The 24,459-nt window shown below is 27.6% G+C and overlaps 4 protein-coding genes across 4 annotated transcripts; 1 reads left to right on the top strand and 3 right to left on the bottom strand.

Annotated features, from left to right (window-relative positions):
• Nucleotides 1-1,240: 1,240 nt before the first annotated feature.
• On the bottom strand, nucleotides 1,241-5,471 carry PGO_126260 (hypothetical protein, conserved; the record flags this gene model as incomplete). The annotated part of the gene is made up of 3 exons (XM_028689416.1): nucleotides 1,241-1,374; nucleotides 1,824-2,319; nucleotides 2,592-5,471. 3 exons carry the CDS (start codon nucleotides 5,469-5,471, stop codon nucleotides 1,241-1,243), a joined length of 3,510 nt encoding a protein of 1,169 aa, XP_028545217.1.
• Nucleotides 5,472-10,223: 4,752 nt separating this feature from the next.
• PGO_126250 (ATP-dependent RNA helicase DDX5) lies at nucleotides 10,224-13,788 on the top strand (the record flags this gene model as incomplete). The annotated part of the gene is made up of 2 exons (XM_028689415.1): nucleotides 10,224-11,249; nucleotides 13,225-13,788. The coding sequence occupies 2 exons, from the start codon at nucleotides 10,224-10,226 to the stop codon at nucleotides 13,786-13,788; spliced, it is 1,590 nt and encodes a 529-aa protein (XP_028545216.1).
• A 3,891-nt stretch (nucleotides 13,789-17,679) lies between these two features.
• On the bottom strand, nucleotides 17,680-20,268 carry PGO_126240 (hypothetical protein, conserved; the record flags this gene model as incomplete). The annotated part of the gene is made up of 2 exons (XM_028689414.1): nucleotides 17,680-18,495; nucleotides 18,796-20,268. The coding sequence occupies 2 exons, from the start codon at nucleotides 20,266-20,268 to the stop codon at nucleotides 17,680-17,682; spliced, it is 2,289 nt and encodes a 762-aa protein (XP_028545215.1).
• A 1,888-nt stretch (nucleotides 20,269-22,156) lies between these two features.
• Nucleotides 22,157-23,995, bottom strand: PGO_126230 (M17 leucyl aminopeptidase; the record flags this gene model as incomplete). Its single annotated transcript, XM_028689413.1, has 1 exon — nucleotides 22,157-23,995. The coding sequence occupies one exon, from the start codon at nucleotides 23,993-23,995 to the stop codon at nucleotides 22,157-22,159; it is 1,839 nt and encodes a 612-aa protein (XP_028545214.1).
• Between the last annotated feature and the right edge of the window lie 464 nt (nucleotides 23,996-24,459).

Raw genomic sequence — 24,459 nt, 5'->3', positions numbered from 1 at the left:
CCTTAAATTTTATCTTTAAAAAAAATAAAAATGTGGAAGAAGTGTACATGTTATGAGAGAGTACGATGACGTTATGCCCGCACATGGCTTGTACAGCTTGTTCATTAATTAGGGAATCAATAACCAAAAGTGAACAAACGCGTGAAGAGAAAATGGCAATGCATGTAAATATACATTTTTATTTTTTCAATCGTTCGTGTAGGCCTCATCCGTTTACGAAGGCATGTGATTTTGCTTTATGTTGTATTCCTTTCTTCACATTTCTTCACGTTTCAACACACATTTTTATGCTCTTTTTTTTTTTTTTTTTTTTTTTTTTTTTTTTTTTTTTTTTTTTTTGACTTCATCTTGCACCTCTTTCCATTTATAAGTAACTTAATGAGGAAGAGCAAAATGGATGAACTTTTTTTTTCTTTTCAATGATATAAAACCTACAACTCCCATAAAAAAGAAAAAAAAAAACAAAAAAAAAAAAAACTATTTCATGTGCTTATTTCTATGGAGCTACTAATATTTTTAAGATTGCAAATGTAACAAAAAGAAATTATAAAGTATTAACTAATGTGAAAAGTACATTTCGAGCCGAAAGTGCATGAAAATTGAGACCTGCTTTAAGAGGCACATTTTGAAAAAATAAAATAAAATCCTCAAAAATTAGATATAATGAACATGTATAAGCTAATAGAAAACAATCAGCAAATAAGAATAAGTTGTAACAAAGTAAAGGAAAAGTTCCTGGAGGTTATATCACCAGGAACACATATATTTTAAATTGCGACAGTGACATTTTACATGTTAATCCATAAATTTTCCCTTTTTTAACAAAATATGTATTCTAAGCTTTAAGCTAAAATTAGAAAGATATATATATATCAGCTTACATATGTATACAAGTATACACAACACAGTGTTTAGGGTTTATGTTTTTTTTTTTTTTTTTTTTTCAAAAGAAGCGAAAAAAAAAAAAAGAAAAGTTTATATTTTTTGCCCTAACATAAAGAATCACTACCTTTGTGGATATTCTCAGAAAAAATAATTAACAAGAGAGGTAAACCAATTGACAAATATTTCCACTCAGGCATATGAATAAAGTATCACTCCAGTACGAATCTTTTTCCATGGGTTATTTCGTAGGTCTCCTTGTTGTATTCTCTTCACTTTTGCGATCTCGAAAATTAGCAAGTTCACGATGTGTGCATGTATGTGCTTATATATAGGTATATACATTATGACAACGAAATCATCTCCTCTTCACGCATATTTTGTGCACACAAAAAATTGTTAAATTGTATAGAATGAACCAAACGATGTGATTTAAAATGAGAAATCGCAAAACATTCGATACGTAGTCTTCCATGTTGAAGCTAACAAGGTCTGCGAAAAGAGGGAAAAAAAAAAAAAAAAAAAAAAAAAAAAAAAAAAAAAAAAAAAAAAAAAAAAAAAAAAAAGAGAACAAGAACGAGATGTGTCAAGTGATATAATTTTATAAAGTGCACATACATGAGATTAAGAAAAAAACAGTCATCCAATTACCCAAACGTTTCACCATATGCAAAAACATATAGGCTCCTTTTACATAAAAAGGGAATCGCACCAAAATGTGCAACGCGTTATTGACATCAATTTGTAAAATTGTACAAATAAAAAATGGAAGAAAAATAAAATAAAAATACTTCCTTCCACTTTGAATGAGAAATTAAGCATTCCCATTTATTCTGTAAATTTTCGTACAAATCTGTGCAATTTTGCACAACCTTTTCCTCCTATACATGGAAAAGCCCTGCAAAGGTTTTCTCTAACTTTTTTTTTTTTTTTTCAAGTACATAATAAGAGGAATACTAAATAAGGATAGGACTGCACCATATTGTTAGCTAAATTCATTTTGTCTAGCATGATCGATTTAAAAAAAAGAGTTGAATACAAATAATGAGAGAGAGATATTGCTGTAGCCATATTTAGTAAAATAATTGTTATTGCATCGGTATTAATTGAAAACGTGTTCATAAAATAAAGTACACTTAAATTGTAGCATAACCAAAACTGAAACGCTATTACAACCCCCATTGTGTTAAACATATATAAAGAAAATAAGTAAATTAAAAAATAAAAAGTTAACATGACTTTATATTCTAGTAGAAAATTCAGGACTTGATTATACAACGTATAGGATTCTGAATAAAAATAAATATTCTTAATATTACTTTTTTTGACCATATTTTTTATTCCGTTTAAATTTGAAAAATTTTTTCCTTGATTGCTAGCATAGTTGTGAAGAACGAATCCGATTCGACTGCTTGTTATGTTGTACTTTTCGTCCATCTGAGAGCACAAAAAGGAAAGAAAAAAAATAAGAAAAGGAAAAAAAAAAAAAAAAGCGAATGTGTAAAGAGAAAGAAAAAAGAAGAAAGAGTGAATACAACTAGTGCTTCTTTGTCATGTAGAATATACAGATGAACGAAGGGAAATTTTTTTTTCCAATTTCTCAAATACGTTTTTTCCCCTCGTCCCATGAGAACTTTCTCCCCATTTGTTTTATTATCCCTAGAACTCAAAGGGATAGTACATGGAAACCGAAACATATCTATTTATACCTTTAAAAAATCTTGGTAGAATAAATGCGGCGTTATATTATAATATTGTGGAAGAATCTGACTAATTTGATCTTGAAAAACTGTTTTAATTTTAAAACTTTGACTATCATATATACCATCTTCACCATGCATTAACCACTCATAAACAATTTTGTAAAAGCTATTACATGTCTTTTCTGTATCAATTTCAAATATTTCTTTTAATTTATCAAAATACAGTTCCTTACTCTGTTTTTGTAAAGTGATATCATGACAGTGTTTTTTATAACGATCTACATCATATTGTTCACTGAAAGAGCTTATATTAGAACAATCATTTTTTAATAATTTAAATGCATGAATCCATGATACAATAGGTTCGTGTATATATCCTTCTCGTTTCATGTCATCTATTAGTTTTATTATTATATCTGTATTTTCTTCATCTTCATAGTCAAAGTCACTGGAAGAAGGTAATATCAAATAACCAGGTTCAATTACGAATCCAGCTTTTTTTTCAAAATTCTCGATAAATATGCGTAATCGTGATGTCTTGTTCATATAGCTGTAAATGTTAAATTGCATATTCTCGTTCTTAATAAATAGACATATAAATAATCCTAAAAAAAAGAAAACAAAAAATACAAAAAAAAATAAAAACCCTTTTTTATGCGCCCTTCCATCGCATAATTTCCCACTTTTTCTACAAATTTCTTCATTTTCCATAATTCTCCCATTCTCACATTGATGAATGAAATTTCTTGTGTGCATGTCCATCACGCGATTATAATTCTTCTGACTCAAACATTCGTGTGAACAGCATGTATTTTTTTCCATCTCTGGATTAGTGTTAGCAATACTCTGATTTATACCATGTTTTGAAATGCTTATCGAATTGATATCACCGTTACACTGTGAATTACAATTATTCTGCCCTAATACTTTAACAGGGTCCAGCTCTTTCCATTTAATTTCATTTGAAAAGGCTATTACATGCTGATCAGACTGATCGTTGGGTAGGTGAGAAGAAGAAGAAGAAGAAGGAGAAGACAAGGGCAATGCTAACAACGATGATGATAATAATAGGTTCCTATTCTTGTAGAACAAATATCCAAATATATTGTTAAAAAATATCGTATAATAAAAAAACAAAAATATAATAGTAAATATCGAATTTAATGAAAAGGTATTAACAATTTTGTACGTGCAGATAAATCCAACGATGTGTATCGTTACAATTATCAATGAGACTTTCCCAACAAAGTAAAGTGATTTATAGCTAGCTTGTATGTAATATTTAGTCATATCAACTGATTGGTTCTTCAGATTCTTTATGTTCTTCATTTTTTGCATGATAATTTGGGAATTTTTTAGTACACATTTGTTTCGATAATACACGTTCACACAACAAAATAAGAAACTTAAAAAAAAAAGAGGGAAAAAATTTAATAAATAAATTCTTAATATACAAATTCGGAATAATAAATAGATGAAAAATGTAGAGAAGAAAGAAAAAAAAGTCAAGGAGTACACGGCAATAATGAGAAGAAACCTTCTTCTCCCTTCTCCTCCAACTTTTCCACTAGGTTTCAAAACATCCGATGAAATAGAGTATACATAAATAACTATAAAGAGAAAAGATAAAATTGCAAAGACAAAATTAGATTTAAAACCTATAATTATGGATGTCTGCTCATTTTCCTCCACTATATTTTCATTTATTACTGCAATATGCCAATTTCTGTCCTTATTTAAGTTGTGAATAAAGGTAGTGTTGTCTAAATTGTGGATAGTTACATACGTTTCTTTTCTTTCATTTATTAATTTTACATACTTGTTTAACATACGATACCACTCATTCAGTGCTGAATCATCAACATTTTCATCCAAGTTAAAAACAAATAAAAAGGCTTCCACATTTTTTGATATATCATTTATTACGTCTTTTACTTTGACTCTCCCATGGTTAAACTTATGAGGATGATATAAAAAATTAGGTAAAAAAATAAGTGCATTGTAGAAAAAATTTCCCAAGGATTTATCATTTTTATTTAAAAGATCATTAAAATATAATTCCCAATTAGGCGTCGTGTCATATTCAGCATTTAAAAGTTCAGATACAGTAAATAAACCTAGTACAAAACATTTAGAACCTATAAAAGGAATATCATATTTTTTACACATATCACTCCAATTTTTATTATTTCCAATACTAATCTGTTTAAAAAATTGTAACAAAAAAAATATGTCCTTTAATATATCGTATTGTAACATATTTCCATCCTCTTTTTTATCAACATAAAACAACAGTGATGCCGCTTTTTCTTTTTTATAAAATTTTAAAAAATGCTCTACATTATTTCCTATGTTGTCACTTGTATGAATTACTACATCACTAGCCTTTGTTACATTCATTTTTACATATTCCTTCACATTTGTCTTTTTTGAAAAGGAGTCCATTAATGAAGTCATATTATTTGTGTCATCAAATATGCTATTATAAAAAGATATACTCATTATGATAATAATTAAGTACCCTATTATAACACTTAGTATAATACAACGTGGTCTATACAAAGATAGTTTTACATACTTTTTACATAACTCGTGTAGAAAATTTTTTTTATTTTTTTCTTTCTGAAATACAACATTGTTGCATCTAGGGTCCTTACAATAGTTTTCATTTTTACTTGTACCATTATCATCCTTTCTAGAAGTAAAACTAATTTCATTTTCATTCGAAAATTTATTTTTCTCATCTACACCTAAATTTTTAGCATAATGAAAAGCAGAACAAACATTCTTATCATTAGTATTATAGTCATGCATTTCTTTTTCGTTCAAATAATTCTTTTTTTCATCTTCATTTTGGAACTTACAATCATAGTTACTGGAACCCATGTCTTGACCAAACTATATTATGCTAATCTTAATACTTTCGATGTAAAAAAGTAGGTAGTAATTTATTGTGCATATGTGTGCAACCATGCAAGGGACAAAATGGGGAAGAGAAAATCAGTATCAGTAAAAAAATTACAAAACGTAAAAGCATGAGACAATGTAAATGTCATAGATATTTAACATTTACACAAAATCCAACGTGTAAATGGTAAAAATTGTGATAAGAGGAAAAACACACTGTGAGAATACAGTAAGGGGAAAACAAACCAACTTTGAAGCCCTTCTTCAAATTTTTGAGCATCCTTATAATGAAACATTTAAAATGTAGAAATTGTACAAAAAAAAATTATTACTTTTTAAAAAAGTTAAATAAACTTAACTAGCACACAGATATAAATTTATAACGGCACTCACAAAAAAAAAAAAAAATAAAATAATAAAATAATAGTAAAACCAAAAACATGTAGCTAATATATTGTAAAAAATATTTTTATGCTCTGCTATAAGTTCACAATTGTACTGCAGTTACATGCCTTATTAAATTCCTGCTTTATTTATCAAGGATACATTTTTTAAGCATATGTTTCATTTACACTTAATTTTTTTTTTTTGTTCTATTCACCTTCGAGTTGTTCTATCTATCTTTCTTTTCTTTTTTTTTTTTAACGCTTCCGCAGGGTTACACGTTCATGTAGTTATACACAAGTACATGCAATTCTTTATACATATATATACATATGTATATATATAAGCCCAACAAATGCAACGTTTTATGTATGGAAACTTGGACATTTGTGTGAATGTCTTCCACCTTTTTAACCTTATTCATATGGAAATGCTCACCTTAATGTGTCTCAAACAGACGAATACTATTTACACTAATGGAGAATGATCCTGCACGAACGAAAATTGCAAGACCTCATTTTTTCTTCTAATTACCAAAAAAAAAAAAATAAAAATAAAAAAACCAAAACAAAAAATATATATATCGCAACAGAGATTTTGAAGAAAGTTTTTCTTCAAATTATATAATTCTATTACAGTAAAAAAAAAAAAAAAAAAAAATTAAAAAGTGCGGTATAAAAATGCCACCTCATGGAATTTAATAATTTTGTCACATAAAAAATGGTACTGACAAATAGCCTATTTTCGGTTACATCGTTCTAATGACAAGCTTTTTCTCAACATGAAGATTTTATATCAGTCTACTCTCATTCATATTCCTACGTGAATTTAATTGAAATCATTAGAAAGTTATAACTAGGAGACACCTAAAGATTGGAAAAATTGTAGTCACCATCATTTTTTTTAAAATTTTTTCGTTTTGCTAGTAAAAATACTGGAGTTTGTATCTCAACCGGTTGAAAAGAAAATATACAAATATAATATATATCTATTTTAGCCCAGTCTGACAAATTATTTACACATGAGGAATTTTATTTTATGCATTTTTGTAAAAACTACCGGAAATATCTACAAGCTGATTAGTATTCATTTCTGCTTTTCATTTTAGTTTATTTTTGTTGTCATCACTTTTGAAAAGCACAAAAAAAAAAAAAAAAAAAAAAAAAAAAAAATTTTGTTTTCCTAATAACATAAAACTGACAAAAAATGTTACTGATTTGTGAAGCATCTTATACATTTTTCATTATGTCCAAATTATTCGCTATTAAAAATAACAGCATGAACATTTTGTAGTTGCGGTTTGCATAAAATTCGGACAACACATTTGCACTGTTTAAATTGTTAGGATTAGTTAATAGGATGTAAAAAAAAAAAAAAAAAAAAAAAAATGGAACTTCACCATGCTGTGAAAAAATCGCAAAATTACAATTTTACATTTTTTTTTTTTTTGCTCCTTAAAAGTTTTCAAAATATATTCCATTTATATTTTACTAAAGATGCTTCTCCGGGTTGTTCGAACTCAAGTATGAGACATTAAGTAAAATGCATCTTATTTACTTATTCACAGAAATGTGTGATTAATAAGGTGTGGCATGTTTAATGTATATATATATATATGTATTTTTTTATCTTTTGGCTGGAGCCGAAGATAATTTATGGGTAAAAAAAGCAAAAGATTCCTTTTGCTGCTATTCACATATGTACATAGTATGCACACATTCGTGTGTTCTACGTGGGAATTCATATGTATATATATATATGTAAAACTTCACAAATTTGTAAGAACATTCAACAGGCTTTACAGAGATATGGGCACCAAATTTCAAATTGCGTTCTTTTTCACATTCGAACGAAAAATTTCCAACATAAAAAAAAAAAAAAAATGGATTTATTCAAGTTTCGCATGTTTTCGTAATAATGTCCTTAACGTGAAGAGATATATACTACATCATGTCGTACTTTTAAATATATGGAAACTAGAAAAAAAAGTAATGGAATACACTTGTGCAATTTCAACATATATATATATAACCATATAGGCTAGTATCATTGTATACATTTTTAGCTATTTCTACATGTGTTATTAAGTAGCTTGGCTGAAAATGAGTGTAATTTTCCAATATTGTCACCCAGTTATCCGCTCATGATTATATATATGTTTCTTTACTGGGTAGTTTTTTTATTTTGGAGTATGTATACATATATTTCTAAACATATATTTTTACATCTGTAGGGAACTTAGGAAGCATGTTTTTCTCCTCTTTAGAGGTCTTATTCCTTTTTTTTTTTTAATTACCCAAATGAGATAGCCTTTTTTTCTTTATAAATTTGTGCCTTTTGCAATACTGTTCATTTTTTCACAAACTTATTTTTTTTTCTCAGCTATATATATACATATATAAGCGTCATAAATACCGTGTCATGGTGATGCGCATCAAGCCAAATTTATAAAGAAAAAAAAAAAAAAAAAAAAAAACATGCAAGCATTAGCTACATTCAAATTTTAGCATAAAAAAAGAGATACATATGCAAGTGCGCAGGTTCACTTTTTTTCAACTGTGCTACATGAATTTAATTAAAATTTGCAATTGCAGCTACAAAAACTACATCAGCATATATATAAATACACAGAACCACTACTGTTACATAAATACACTTGATGCTTATATATATTTTATAATATTTCCATTTAATTTACTTCTTTTCTTCTTCCACTTTAAGGAGCTAGAAAATGCAAGAGATTCAATGCAAAACGCACAATATGTTATATATGTACTTAAGTTATATACTTCAGTGGGAGAATTTTCCAATTTAATTTATTCCTTGACATCAAAAGTTTTCATGCTTTTTTTTTTTTTTTTTTTTTTTTTTTCTGACAAGCAGTGTATACATTATGTATGCTTACTTTAATGCTAATAAAATTAATGTCTTCAGTCGTATGTGCTTAAAGCCAATTTTGAGAAAATAAGTACATGCTCTTCTTTACTTATACGCTTCCTCTTTTCTTTTCTTGCCTTTCCCTTCATTTTTTTTTTTTTTTTTTTTTACATTTTATACATGTAAATAATACTATTATTTTTTATAAACCCTTTACATTAAAATTTTCTTTCATGCACCTTTTTCGCAATGCTTTCGTGTAAATCTCTCCCTTTATACCCTCTTTTAAAATTTTGCATTTCACTTTTTCGTTAAATTATTTTTGACCCTTAAATTTTTCCATTTGCCCTTTGTAGTTATATATATCCTATTTTTATTAAATATTTTTATTCACCCTTTAAATATTAATATATATATATCTTCACCCAGAAGGCAGTTTTACATTTTTACATTTACATATATATAAAGTTACATTATGTTAAAACAATCCATATTTTTTGGAAATCATAAAATGCTTCACTGAACTATCTATCCATCTTAGTTATGCTCATATAATTGAGTATGAATTTTTTTTTTTTTTTTTTTTTTTTGAGATTCATGTAATATTTCTCCTCCTTATGGGACTTTATATTTTACGCATTTGTTAATTTAGGGTACTTTCATATATTTATTCATCCATTTGTTCATACCTCCATTTATAAGTTTCATATGCATGCTCAGCCACTTCGCAAAATTATCATACCCATGTAATGACATTTAAAACGTTCCAAGGCTTCCAAAAAAATGCACATTACGCGAACCCCGGGCATTAGTACATAATTGCAGTGCTCGCTTTTTATTACTTGTAGAAAGATCTTTTAAGAATATATATACCTATACATGCAAAGAAAAATAAATTTATACATACACAAAATGTACACGTATGAGCACACAATTTTTATATGAACGGAAGTGAAGCAAAAATATAATTCCTGCTATAATTCCTCAGATAAAAAGGCACTGTGGTGTAAACTTTCATTCAGTAGAAAACTATACACATGCACATATACATACAGAATAAGAACACGCTGTGAGCACATAAATGAATTATGTAACATATGCATGAAAATCTGAATGTGTTAAAAAAAAAAAAAAATTTTTGTACGAATATGCGAACTGACATAAACGAAAAATATAGGATATCAAAAAAGTTGAATGAAATCATCTCATTCTTCTTAAAAAAAAAAAGAAAAATTGGACTACATTAAAAATAAGCAGTCTCAAGTATACCAAATTTCCTCCAACGTGCATAAAGAAAGGGCACATTTCTCCCACGAGGATCTTTGCAAAAAAAAAAAAAAAGTAGATTATAAGCCTAAGGAGATATATTTAAACCAAATAACAGAACTTCTGCACATATGTATGTACATTTATATCTGCATAATCGCACAACATCAACACAGATAAACGTCAAATTTTTATATTTTCAAAATGAGAGGTTTCAATAACTATCCAAATAGATATGCAAATTTCCCGGATTACACAAATCCGTATGTAAATTATCAAGCGGCAGCATACGGGCAATTCAGGACAAATTATGGAGATTTTACCGGACATACAAATATGACGAATAATCATAGAGATGGATCAAGTAATTTAGGAAAAAACTTAATGCAAATAGATTGGAACAGTGTAAAATTAGTTCCTTTTGAAAAAAATTTTTATAAAGAACATGAAGATATAAGTAATTTGAGCGCGAAAGAAGTGAAAGATATTCGAGATAAACATAGAATCACGATTTTAGATGGAGATGAGGTTCCTAATCCAGTAGAATCAATAAATAAAATTGGTTTTCCAGATTATGTTTTAAAGTCTTTAAAAAATAATAACATTATTACCCCAACCCCTATACAAATACAAGGTTGGCCAATAGCATTGTCAGGAAAAGATATGATTGGAAAAGCCGAAACAGGTAGTGGTAAAACCTTAGCCTTTATATTACCAGCATTTGTTCATATTTTAGCTCAACCAAGTTTAAAATATGGTGATGGTCCAATTGTTTTAGTTTTAGCACCAACAAGAGAATTAGCTGAACAAATTCGTCAAGAATGCATCAAATTTTCTATTGAATCCAAAATAAGAAATACTTGTGCATATGGTGGTGTTCCAAAAAGTGGACAAATTTATGCACTCAAACAAGGTGTCCATATTTTAATTGCTTGTCCAGGTCGTTTGATTGATTTATTAGAACAAAATGTTACGAATCTTATGAGGGTTACTTATTTAGTTTTAGATGAAGCAGATAAAATGTTAGATATGGGTTTCGAAATACAAATACGAAAAATTGTTAACCAGATTAGACCTGATAGGCAAACTTTAATGTGGTCAGCTACATGGCCAAAAGAAGTTCAATCTTTAGCAAGAGATTTATGTAAACAGCAACCAATACATGTTAATGTTGGTTCATTATCATTAACTGCATGTCGTAGAATTAAGCAAGAAATTTATCTGATTGAGGTAATTAATTTGTTTATTTACTTTCTTTTTTGTTTTTTGTTTTTTTCATAGTTATATGCATTGTTTCGAGGACTGCCTCTCTTTCATGTGTGAAGTGGATACATGCATGTGGATATGTGTTGTGTTACTACACATTTTACATCCACTCAGTTCACTCTAGTTCTAGGATTAGTTTTTTTATACGATAAGTTTATAACTAGTTTGTTTTTGCTTTATTTCGTATTTTTTTTTTTTTTTTTTTATACATTTTTTCCCATTTTTGATTGAATATGACCCTATTTTGTGATACACTATCTCTGTTTTGTTCCATGTGGCAACTTATAGAAGCCGCTGTTACACTCGTTTGTCAGATCCATTTTTCTGTTACGTATAAAAAAATATTACGAATGCACTAACATATCCTACCGTTATTTATAGGAATTGTTTTGCACACATAAATATTTGCATGTTTTTTTTGTGTCCTTATGTTTGTAAATTTGAATAGTGTTATCATTGTTTCTGTAAATCCTATTTCTGGAATAGCACCTTGCCACACAAATGTGCGTACCTTTACGTGATGACCCAGTTTAATTTTTTGGTTCTTGCACGCGTTGTACTATTACTTGCGCTATTGTATATATATATATATATATATATATATATATATATATATATATATATATATATATGTACATTTTTATGTATGTGTATGCATGCACCTGTAGACGTGCACTATTCTTTTTATGCATTAGTGAGTGATTCATTAGGAGATTACTTGCCAGTGCGTGCTATTAATTTCGTATATTTGATTAATGTAGACTCTACATTTCGTGCAATATTGACACATGCTACAGTGGGTGTACTCTCCACGTTGGATATATATATGTGCATATATATACACATATATTTTTTTTTCGTTTTTGTTTTTCCGCATATTACTGACAAGTTTCTTTCCTTAATTTAAAATTTCTATTGCATTTTTTTACACATTTTTACACTTTTTTGCATTTTTTATGAGTTGTCCATGCACTGCAGAATTGCTTTAATTAAGGAGAGAATTAGCAATGCATTGCAAATTTATAAGTGATAAAAAAAGAAAAAAAAAAAAAGAAACAAAGAAGGATTTTTCGTATGAAAAATACTTTTGATAATTTTGACAATCTTGCGACCCCAACCTTGTCAAGATATTTGTAATTGTCCGCATGTATGCCATTTATGCCTATTGATCTTTTGTTCCTGATTTTTTTTTTTTTTGTTTATTATTTACTTTTTTCAAATCTGTCATATTTGCCTACCATAGATGTGCACATTTAATTCTATTTTATTATTTACCAAATACACGTAATATTGTGTAAGTAAATAATAAACACAATAATGAGAAAAAGCACCCAGGCGTCATTTATGACATGCATGTGGATAAATACTAAAGCTTTCAAGAAAGAAAGGTGGCAAGATTGTCGAAAAATATGAAAAAAAAAAAAAAAAAAAAAAAAAAAAAAAAAAAAAAAAAAAAAAAAAAAAAAAAAAAAATAAATGCCCATTGTTAGGAAATTTTTTTTTTTTTTTTTTTTTTTTTTTTTTTTTTTTTTTTTTTTTTTTTTTTTTTTGAGAAGTCCTATCACTTTAAATTTGCAATGAGGTTAGTTATGATATTATTGTTTTACCTTTATTTAACCGGAAATAAAGACAAAACAAAAATATGATCCTTATGTTTGCGATTGCGCACATGTGTGATATACCTTATGGTGCGTGATGGACACGTGTGGTTATTTAAATGCACGTGTGTTTGAATTGACATATATTTTTATTTGCATGTCTGAATATGTGTATAAAGTTTTGTATGCATACGCTTTGTATGTATATGTTTTTATATACATATATATAGATGTACATATTCGTGTATATATATATATATATATATATATATATATATGTTCATATGCTAGTTTCTACACACTTATGTACTAACCATACACGGGACATTCTTCCATTTTAGGAACATGAAAAGATAGCAAACTTGAAGTTACTACTTCAGAGAATATTCAGAGATAACGATCGAATAATTGTATTTGTTGAAACGAAGAAAAATGCAGATTTTATCACAAAGGCACTTAGACTAGATGGTGTACCAGCCTTATGCATACATGGGGATAAAAAGCAAGATGAAAGAAGATGGGTATTGAATGACTTTAAAACTGGAAAAAGCCCTATTTTAATAGCAACAGATGTAGCTTCAAGAGGGTTAGATATAAAAGATGTAAAATATGTAATTAATTTTGATTTTCCAAATCAAATTGAAGATTATGTGCACAGAATTGGTAGAACAGGTAGAGCAGGAGCTCACGGGGCTTCTTTTACCTTTTTAACATCAGAAAAATATAGACTAGCCAAAGACTTAGTTAAAATATTAAGAGAATCTGAACAACCTGTACCACCACAATTAGAAAAAATTTCCTACACTGTTTACAGTAATCCAAGAAGAAACCCTTATTACGGTTATGGTCGTTCGTCTCACAATGTAAATAACATTCCTATAAAAGGAAGTAATAGATACTATTAATTTTTTATTTTTTACCCATATAAAATGAGCAATGTTTTAATCTTTAAAAAAAAAAAAAAATTGAACGTTTTTTTTTAAAAATTTAATAATATTAAATCGATATGAAGTTTATTCTACTATGATTATAATATATAGCTTGTTTCAGTGCATCTATGTTTGTGTGTAAATATATATATATATATATATATGTATATATACGCATGTAACATTTTTTAGGGACTTTCCTTTTACGAGTAGGGGTAATATTTAAAATATGTTATTGTGTGCACATGTGTATATTTATCCACACAAGCACACGAATGAACACGAGCTTTTTTTTTCTTTATATCATTTATAGTTTACATTTTATATGTTTTAATATTACATTTTTAAAAATCTGTAAATTAGGTTTATGTGTGAAAAGGCAGGAAGACTTTTTCTTTTTCTTTTTTTTTCTTTTTTTTTTTTTTTTTTTGGTTATATTAAAACGTATCATATATGTTTATTATATGATTGGAAACTGTGCTTATGAGGTACCTTTCATGGGTAATCAAAAAAAAAAAAATATGCATTCATATATACATGTATACATATACGCTTGTGCATACATATATATGTGAAAATACTTATATAAATATGTATACACTTATGTGGATTAGGAAGCACTCGTAAAAACAGACACGATTTGTTATTATTCATACATTTTACAATAACATTAATTATACCCATCTAATAATACAATATATGAGACAAAATTATTTACTGCTTTTTTTTAAATAAAAATTTAGAATTTTTGTCAATTAAGAAAATTATGGAATTGTGCTCAGTCCTTTGGGCAGAAATCCTTCTCCACCTTAGATTGTAAATATTCATCGTAACTATGCAATGTAGGTAGAAGAAAAATACTTTTGCACGATTATGAGACATAAAAAGAAAAGAATAAATGAAAAAAAAAAAAATTTACACCTCACACACCTAACACTTGCTAAGAAATATGAAAATTTTCAATAGATCAAACACAGAATCCGTACATGTCCTATTTCAAGTATCTTCTTTTTTTGGAAACGCTTTTAGAATTGTTTATGTGTCTGCTATTTTTTTCTTATCTTTTAGCATGTATAAATAGAAATCATCATCTACCAGAGATTATTTTTAATCATCAAAGGGATAAATATTATAATAAAAATAAGAAAAGGTAACGTCGTAAGGCAAATAAAATTATGGTATACATTTTTTATTTTTTTTTATTTAATGTCTCTTTTAGCCCAATAGGGTAGCAGCAGAAAATATACTTGTGAAGCATAACACAATCTTGAATCTCCAAACTTTTAGGTATATGTAGAGTAATTCACAAAAGTGAAATAAAATAAAAATATACTACATATGTCTATCTATTCATATATATATATATATATATATATATATATTTTTTTTTTTTTTTTTTTTTTTTTTTAAAATATATTTTTTAAAAAAAAAAAAAAAAATTTTTATTTTTTTGTTTTAACATATATATATTTTTTTTTTTTTTTTCCTTGTTTTAAAGTAAGGTGTAGGGAAAAAAAAAAATATATGCTACAAAAATAACAAAAAAAGTTGAGTGGTACAATTCGAGTATTGAAAAAATTACATAATGCAAAAAAAGGTAAAAATAAAACTGTTTGGGGTATGTACTTACTACATAACGTATCAATCTTTCGCCTTTTACTAAAGATTGCCGTGTAGTAGGTATAATAAATACGTTATACCACAAATTTTTGTCGCGTCAATTTTGACGTGTTAACAATTTTAAATTTATCAATTTTTTGCATTTTTAAAACTTTATCGCAATAATAATATATAATGTATATATTTTAGAATGTAAATTTTTTCGATGAATAAGAAAAGAAAAAAAAAGGGAAGCAATGGGGAAACGGAACAATCGTTATAATATTTATATATATCACTATATCATAAAATGTACATATATATATAGTTGTGTTATTATATGTATGTTTTATTTATTTAGGGGTAATATTATATGTGTTTTTTAATTTCATTAATTATTTTATTATTTTAAAAGGGAATTCTTAAAATAATAAGATTCTTAAGGTGTGTACAAAATGGATAGGGGGCTTATTTTTAAGTATGCTTTTTAAATAAAGGGGAAAAAAAAGGAACTTTTTTTATTTATTTGAGTTCTCTTAATTTAATTATTATATTATATCATCATTTATACATATATTTATATATATAGGTTAAAAATATATTTACGAATGTTCATCTTTTCAATATTTTTTATCTCTTATTAAGGGGCTATAATATTTGCGACCAGGAGAGTTTTTATAGTTGTGGTAGGATTACTTTTTTTCCTGTTTTTGTATTGTTCCATTTTTATTTATTATTTATGATACGTGTCGTTCTTTATTTTTTTATAATTTAATAAGGATTGATTTTACCATATTTTTTACTCGTTTATATATGGTTGTTGTTGCGTTAAAAATGTATTCCTTTTTTGCAGGCCATAATAAAGATTATATATACATATCGACTTGTTGATTGTGCAAATAATCTGTGTTGCATGTTTTGGTATTTTTTCGTTTATGCATTTTTTTTTTATGTCTTAATGAGAGAAAAATTATATTGATATTACAAAATAATAGTAAAGTTTTATATATATTATATGTGTTCGTATACATATATATATATATATATATATATATGTATATATATATTTTTTCATGTTGCGAAGAAATGACTTGCCCTGAATATATTTCTCTTTTAAAACGCATTAACTTTTTTGCTGGTCCTTTTTTGCATATCGTTATGGTAACTAATATGTTTTTAATCATGTTTTCTTACCTTTTTTTACGTGATGAAAAATAATGGGTTCGGTGATGTGTTTTATTATCCTTTTTTGATTTCTTTTACGTTTTTTTTATCATGGAAGAAAATATACGGAAGCGCAAAAGTTTGATAATAAATGTGTGTAATGTACACTCACAAAAAAACACGTTAATATGAATTTATTTTTAATGAGCTCTTACTATATATATAATGTTCCCTTTTAAAAAAGAATTTTAATGACACTTTTTATTATGCACAACACACATTGTTGAAAATTTCTTATATGTAAGTATAAAAAGTTGTGGGGGTATTATTTTTAAATATAAGTCTATATTTGTTTATTTTGTACCGTTTATATATATTATGCAAAGTGTTTCAAGTATGGAATGTTTTATGGATAAACACTGAACCTGAACACCCCACTCACACATGCACATGTAGCAGCTCCCAAGGTATTATGGTATATACTTGCTGCATATATTATACATGCCAAATAACCCATATAAGTTGTTTTATTATACAAAAACTAAGGGTTGTAGCAATTTAGACCTTTCCAATTTTTAAAAATTAAATATAAATCTATAATTAAAAGTTTTAGGTTTACATTAATTTCTTCTTCTTTTTATTCCTACATTATTTTAATTGAATTCGACGTATTTAAATTTTTGCAGTGGGGAAAAAAAAAAAAAAAAAAAAAAAAAAAAGAATTAATTTCTTATAAAGCCCTAGTATAATACTACTCATTAAGCGAAGGGAATGGAAGGGAAAATAAAAAAATGAGTATTTAATTATTGCCAATCATTCCAAAGGGTTAATGGGTAGTGGTGTTGCTATTACTGCTATAATAATGCGAGTAGAAGGGTAAAAAAAGGAGCATATATAAGTTTTTTTTTTTTTTTTTTTTTTTTTTTCCTACTTGATAAAGTGTGTAATATTCCATGTGTGCGTTATAAAAAACCTTTTTTATGCTTTTTTTCTAAATCAGTTATTGAAAGAAAAAAGGAAATTCGATTTTTATAACGTTATACAATTTTAGAATGAAAAAATTTTACTTTTCCACAATAAAAATAAAAGCCACATCTCTCTTTTTCAGAACATCTGAGCATGTCCAATAGATTGCGGTAAGCTAAAAAGTTCCTTCTCAACATCGTCTAGTGTCTTTTCCCATTTCACTGCAACAATTTTAGGAGGATGAGTTGCAACAGTAGGCATAAAAGAACAATAATCTTCTACCATTTCATCAAGTTTTTTTTTCTCCTCATTTATCATTTTTTTATATTCATATTTTTGCATTAGTCCAGTATTGTTGTGAAGCTTCAAAAATGCTTCAGTATGAGAACTTGATGATGAAATTTTTTTTTTTTTTCCTTCTGGACAATTTATTAACTCATCGTTTTTTATGTTTCCTTGTTCGTTTTTGCACGAACTTTGATCAATCTTATTCTTCATATCCTTTAGGAAAAAAAAAGAAGGTGCGGGAAAATTCTCCTTAACATCACAATTCGCACTTGCAAACGATGAAAGCATTTCCTCTGATAAGACAAAATTAGGTACAGTTTTCGCTTTTAGCTTCCTTTCATATAAACGTATTTCTTTACTCCAATCGGGCTTTCTCTCGTTATGTTGTTTTTTTTCTATGGATTCAGAGGTTATATCATTTTTATGCATAACCGAGAAGTTAAAATAATTACTTATGTAACCACCCCGTAATTCATTTTCCCATGCATATTTCCTATTAACAGTCCTATTACCAGATTTTCTTTTTGATCCCTCCATCCTTACATTTAAAGGATGATCATCACGAATGTTTTCCCTTGTGGTGCGAAAAATTTGTCTACTTATTCTGTGCAACGGTTGCTCCTCATCATCGTAAGGTTTTCTTTCACAATGTTTGGATTTTTTCCCCTGTATAGAAGAAGTGTAAATAGGTGGAAAACAACACAACAAAATATGATATAATTCATCTATTTATGTGTACATTTGTATAAATACATGTACACAAAGGATACAAATTTTTGTCACATAGGGGAGGAATATATTTTGATGAATCCAATTCTTATGAGAACACGTGGAAGATGTGTAAACATACTTAATAATCACAAAAAAAGTTTATATTTTTATGTTCATAAAAAACGTTCATTAATTTTTATATTCATTTTGTTTGCTCACTGTTTAAATTTTTTTTTTTTTTTTTTTGTTAATTACCATATCTATACCATATGAAAGACAACACATTTGCAAATATTTCATAGCATTCTTATTTTTCATCATTTTATTAACATGCTCGTTGGAGGATTCTTTTAACAAACTTTTGTGCACATCCTTAATTATATTTCCATCTGCTAATTTAAATAACTCCTCTATTTCGGCATTTCTTTCTGTCTCTCTCTTGAATTCTCTTCCTATCTCCCTTCTTCCTATGTTCACAACTGTTGGGGATTTTCCCCTTATTATACTGCTCATTTCAGCTTCTACAAATTTTCGAATGTTCGGTTGAAATGTGCACGCACTTAGTTCGTTAAACACCTTGTTGTGTTTTTCTTCGCTCGTGTCATTTTTTAAGAAAGTTTTCAATATACCCATCGGGTCCTTGTATTTTTTTTTCTTTTTATTTAAACATCTAATTTGAACACATTTTTTTTTGTTATGAATTGTACCTTTTGATAAGCTCCTGTTTTGTGCATTAAGATCTACACTATTTCTTACATTACCACTTTTTGACATTTGTATTATACTCTTATGAATAACATAATTCAGTAAGTTCTCCTTTTCTATCATTTTGTAGTCCTCTTCTAGCAATGGGTATTCTCCCTTACTGGACCTCAAATGAGTACTCTTTTTCTGAATAGGAAAGGCATAATGATCGGTCGAATTATCACATTTGAAAACAGAATTTTCTTCATTTTTGTTAAAAAATATCTCCTTACATTTCCACATTTGCAAAATCGTTTTAAGTAGTACATTTGTGTAATCTGTTAATTCGTTCTCTGATGTAATTTTCCCTTTTATTATTTTAAAAAAGGCCTTTTTAGATATAACCAACATTTTAGGCGCTTTTATTATTTCCTGAAATATATTATCATCATCACAATTCACTAATAGACATAAATTTCTTTCATTTGCTACTCTTTTCAATTGACATACATTGCTGTAAGAGAATTTATCACATGGATTAATTTTATTTTCAAAGAAGACATTTTTTAGTTCCCCTACTTTTTGCGAATCTGATAAAAGATGAGGTAAAATAATTTTTTGAAAATTTTCTTTTCCTTTTTTTGTTAAAGATTTATAAAGGTCATTGTTAAACAAGTCAACGGCGTTTTCTCCTTCTATATCTATGCAATTCCAAATTGATGCAATTGCTTTGTCTAGTATAGAGCTACTTAAAGTTGTATCCTTTTCAGTACACAAATTGTTCATCCTTTCATCTGCTTCTACTTTTTTTGAAAAAAAAATATTTCTAGCTCTTACCCCCATTTTGTTTTCTTTATTATCATAATCGAGAAAAAAATTGCTTTTATTTCTAATATTTAAAAGTGTTTTTTTTTGTGGTTCTACATAGTTATTAATTTTTTTTCTCCCACAATTTATATCCCTCATCAATTGAGAGTTATGATTATTGTCATATGGATTTTCCTTTTTAAGACATAATTTTCTATTGATATCCATAAGATTCATTTTTTTTTTTTTTTTTTTTTTTTTTTTTTATATATGTTGTTTATTTTTCACGAATAATCCTGAGTTTGCAGCATTATGAATTAAGGTATGATAATCCCTCGCCCCCTACACAATCTATCACACTGTGAAATTTATTTTCCTACTGCTGCTTTTTCCGATAACACATTTTATGTCACTATGTGTATACACATTACTACTTAAAAACATGTTAAAAAAAAAGAAAAATAAGAAAAACTAGAAAAAAAAAGAAAAACAAGAAACGAAAGGTATACGTTTTTTTCTACAAATTAGAAATAAATAATTCTCTATTATCGACGTAACAACTGCTTAGATAATACACCTAATTTGTAAATGCATTTCCTTTTTACTGTTCCCATGGTTGCTGTTTTTTTTTTTTTTTTTTTTTTTTTTTTTTTTTAGGGGAGAGACGTAGAAGTAGCGTGCATATTGAGTGCTTCCTTAATTTTTTTTTTTTCATCATCTCTTGACTTCTAAGAATTGATACACACTTTACAACATATTGTCTCTTGCATGTGTGTAAAAATACATTTTTCGGTACATACACTTCTTGGTGGGTTATGCTTATGAGAGGGGATTCCTTAAGCACGCCTTTTATTTATTACTTCATAACTTCATTACTTCATAACTTCATTACTTCATTACTTCATTACTTCATAACTTCATTACTTCATAACTTCATTACTTCATAACTTCATTACTTCATAACTTCATTACTTCATAACTTCATTACTTCATAACTTCATTACTTCATAACTTCATTACTTCATTAATTCATTACTTTATTAATTTATTTTTTTTTTTCTTTTTTTTCTTATGTTTCCCTTTCATTACCGAACTTTTTAAGAGCAAAATGTTAACATCGAATTGAGTAAAAAGAGTAATAATAGAATCACACATATTGTTGTTACATACTCATTGAGGATTTTACCTACGATCAGGTGAGTGGATAGTAGGAAAAACTAATTAAAATGTATAGAATTGACTTAACAAATGGTCAAGAACGATTTTTCATATTGTGAAAAGATAGACAGAATTGAAACATATGTAAATAACAGAAACAAAATGCCCCAAATTACAAAGCGTCTAATGAGGAGGTGCCATATTCTAATCAAAATTTACTTCTACAAGTGTACATAATCTTTCATGTACACTTGTAGAAGTAAATACCTTTTTCAAATGGACACTCACACTTACCATTCCACATGGTATATATGTGTCAACTTTGTAAGCCCTTCGACACTTGACACACCGAACTAACACTTTATAAAGTTCTTATTAAATCATTATATCTGTTTATAATATATCTGTGCAGAAGTTAGGAAAAAAAAAAAAAAAAAAAAAAAAAAGAGGGGAAGTTTTTCACATGTACGAACAGGTATATATACATCTATATATAAAACATGATTGTGTACACACGCACTAGGAAATCTCAATATGTTAGTCATTTCACGCATGTGAATAATCATGGAAAAACAGTTAAATCACAGCGTGAAGGAGGTACAATTTCATACAATTTTCTAAAATGTGTAAATAAGCAAAAAATATTCGTCACACACAGGTGCTTGAAAAATTGCTACTGTAATAAAATATATATATGTATATATATATATATATATATATATATATATATATATACATATATACATGCATGGTGAAAAAGTTTAACTTATCTTTTCTGTTGCATATGCCTCAGTAAGTGCTTCATAGCATAGGAAATTATCGCATACACATTTTCATAGATACGTAATTCACACACTTCAAATCTCATGTGGGACACGTAAAGGAGAATTATATCTCTATACACAGATTGAAATAGATTAACTGAAATTTCTTCTTCTGTACTGGGAAAAATATTCACATTTCTCATCTAAAGTGCATTGTTCAGAATAAACTCAGTCAGCAATCGAACTCCAAAACCCTTGGGTTTTCTAGCCTTGAAATTCCAAGAGACACCAGCAATATCAATATGAGCCCAGGGGGTGTTCTGTATAAACTCTTTCAAGAATAAGGATGCCACAACAGATGAAGCTTTAACACTTGAAGAAATATTATTAATATCAGCATATTTGGAATTTAGAGAAGATTTATATTCATTTATAATTGGTAACCACCACAGCGGTTCATTCGATGATTTAGAGGAATTTAATAATTTTTTTATTAATTCTTCATTATTTCCAAAAACTCCTGCATAACTGGTACCTAATGAGTATAACATTGCACCTGTTAATGTAGCAATATCTATAATGTAATCTACTCCTAATTTTTCTGCATATACTAAAGCGTCCGCTAATGTTAATCTACCTTCTGCATCAGTATTACCTACTTCTATAGTTTTTCCATTAGATGCTGTAATAATATCTCCAGGTCTGTATGAATTTTTAGAAACCATATTTTCACATACTGCACTTAAGAAATGAATTTCTACATTTTCTGGTTTAATAGTACCAATACAGTATGCACATCCTAAAACGGCAGCACAACCACTCATATCAAATTTCATCAAATCTATCATAGATCCTGGTGCTGCTTTTAAGTTATATCCACCAGAATCGAATGTGATACCTTTACCTACTAATGCAATTTTTTTTTTTATGTTATTATTGTCACCGTTTTTCGCTCCTTTGTATGTTAAATGGATAAATTTACTTGGATACATACTTCCTTTCCCAACTGATAAATAAGCTCCCATTTTAAGTTCTTCTAATTCTTTTACATCTAAAATTTTGCATTCTAAATTTACCTTCTTTGCCAATTCGACAGCTGCATTTGATAATGAAACAGGATTGCAATAATTCGATGGGGCAGCAATAAGCTGAGAAGCATAATACGTACCGAAAAAATAAATACGAGATTTATCTATCTGTTTTTTATACATATCAGCATTTGGTATGTTTAAGGTTAAACTCTTCATATAATCTGTATGGGTACTTTTGTCAAGAGATTTAAACCTTTCGTCTGTTACATATTCATAAAATAAATTTTCTAAAAAAAATCGAAATAAAAATTCATCAAGTTTTATTTCAAACACAATTGAAACCTTTGTATATTTATTGTCATGTAACATTACAACTAATGATGATACTATTCTTCTGATTTCTAATTCGGTTAATTCGTTTGCAAGTCCACATCCAAGATAAGCAAGACTTACATATTTATTCTTCTCATTCTTTAAGTAAAAACTTTTAGATGTCCCTAATTTTCCCGTAAAATTATCCATATTTCCTTCTTTCAAAAATTCATTTATCAAATTATCATTTACCTTGCAATTTATTTTCACAGGTACATTATTACTACTGCTATTACTATCTCCAGCATTACTATCCTTTGCAGCACTGTTCATTAAGAATACAATAAACCCTTCATCTGCAGAACATCCTTCTTTGTTTATATCCTTTATTTCTATTTTTAGATTATCTATTGGGGTCTGATAATCTATGGGTATTGTAGTTGGATCCAATGATACTACCTGAGGAACAGCTGTTTCCATTACTGAAACTCCCTTTGCTTTGCTAATACAACTAAACAGTTTGCAATTTAAAATAAAGGGGAACTTTTTATTGTCCTTGGAACTTTTACAAGTTCGATATAAACGGAAATTGCAATGGTTTTCGCTTTTTCCAAATTTTATTACACTACTACAAATGTTTCTTTTTATAATATTCGAATACTTGTTCTTTATTTGTGGAGATACACGAAAAAAAGGCATTGAAAATTTCAAGATCGCTAGGGGATGTGTCACTGGTTTTTTTCCCTGTGCGTGTTCAGTTTGGTCACACTCAGTTTGATGCTCATTAGGGGGATGGAGAGTGTACAGTGGTAATTGAACTTAAGGTATGGAAAAATTTTTGTTTGGATATTTTTGTTTCTACACTTTTGAATATATATTTTTGTGCATACTTTTTATTGCTTAAAGTTTTTCTATTCTACAGAGAAAAATGTTGACTCTTTGCTTTGTGGAACATACGCACGGATATATGAACTGTGTTCAATAACCTATATGTTATTTATTAATTTTATTTTACTGAATTTGAATAAATTTAATAAAATTTACTTTTTTTTTTTTTTTTTTTTTTTTTTTTTTTTTTTATTTAGCTATTTCGCTGTTTTGCTACTTAATAAATCAGTAACTTTGGTACTTTGTTTTGCTTTGATTTGTTTTATTTTTTATTT

This window comes from Plasmodium gonderi, assembly GCF_002157705.1.
Source record: "Plasmodium gonderi DNA, contig: Chr12, whole genome shotgun sequence".
In the NCBI taxonomy this organism is placed as follows: Eukaryota; Apicomplexa; class Aconoidasida; order Haemosporida; family Plasmodiidae; genus Plasmodium; species Plasmodium gonderi.
The sequence above is the reverse complement of the archived record's forward strand: the minus strand, read 5'-3'. Positions and strand labels throughout refer to the sequence as shown.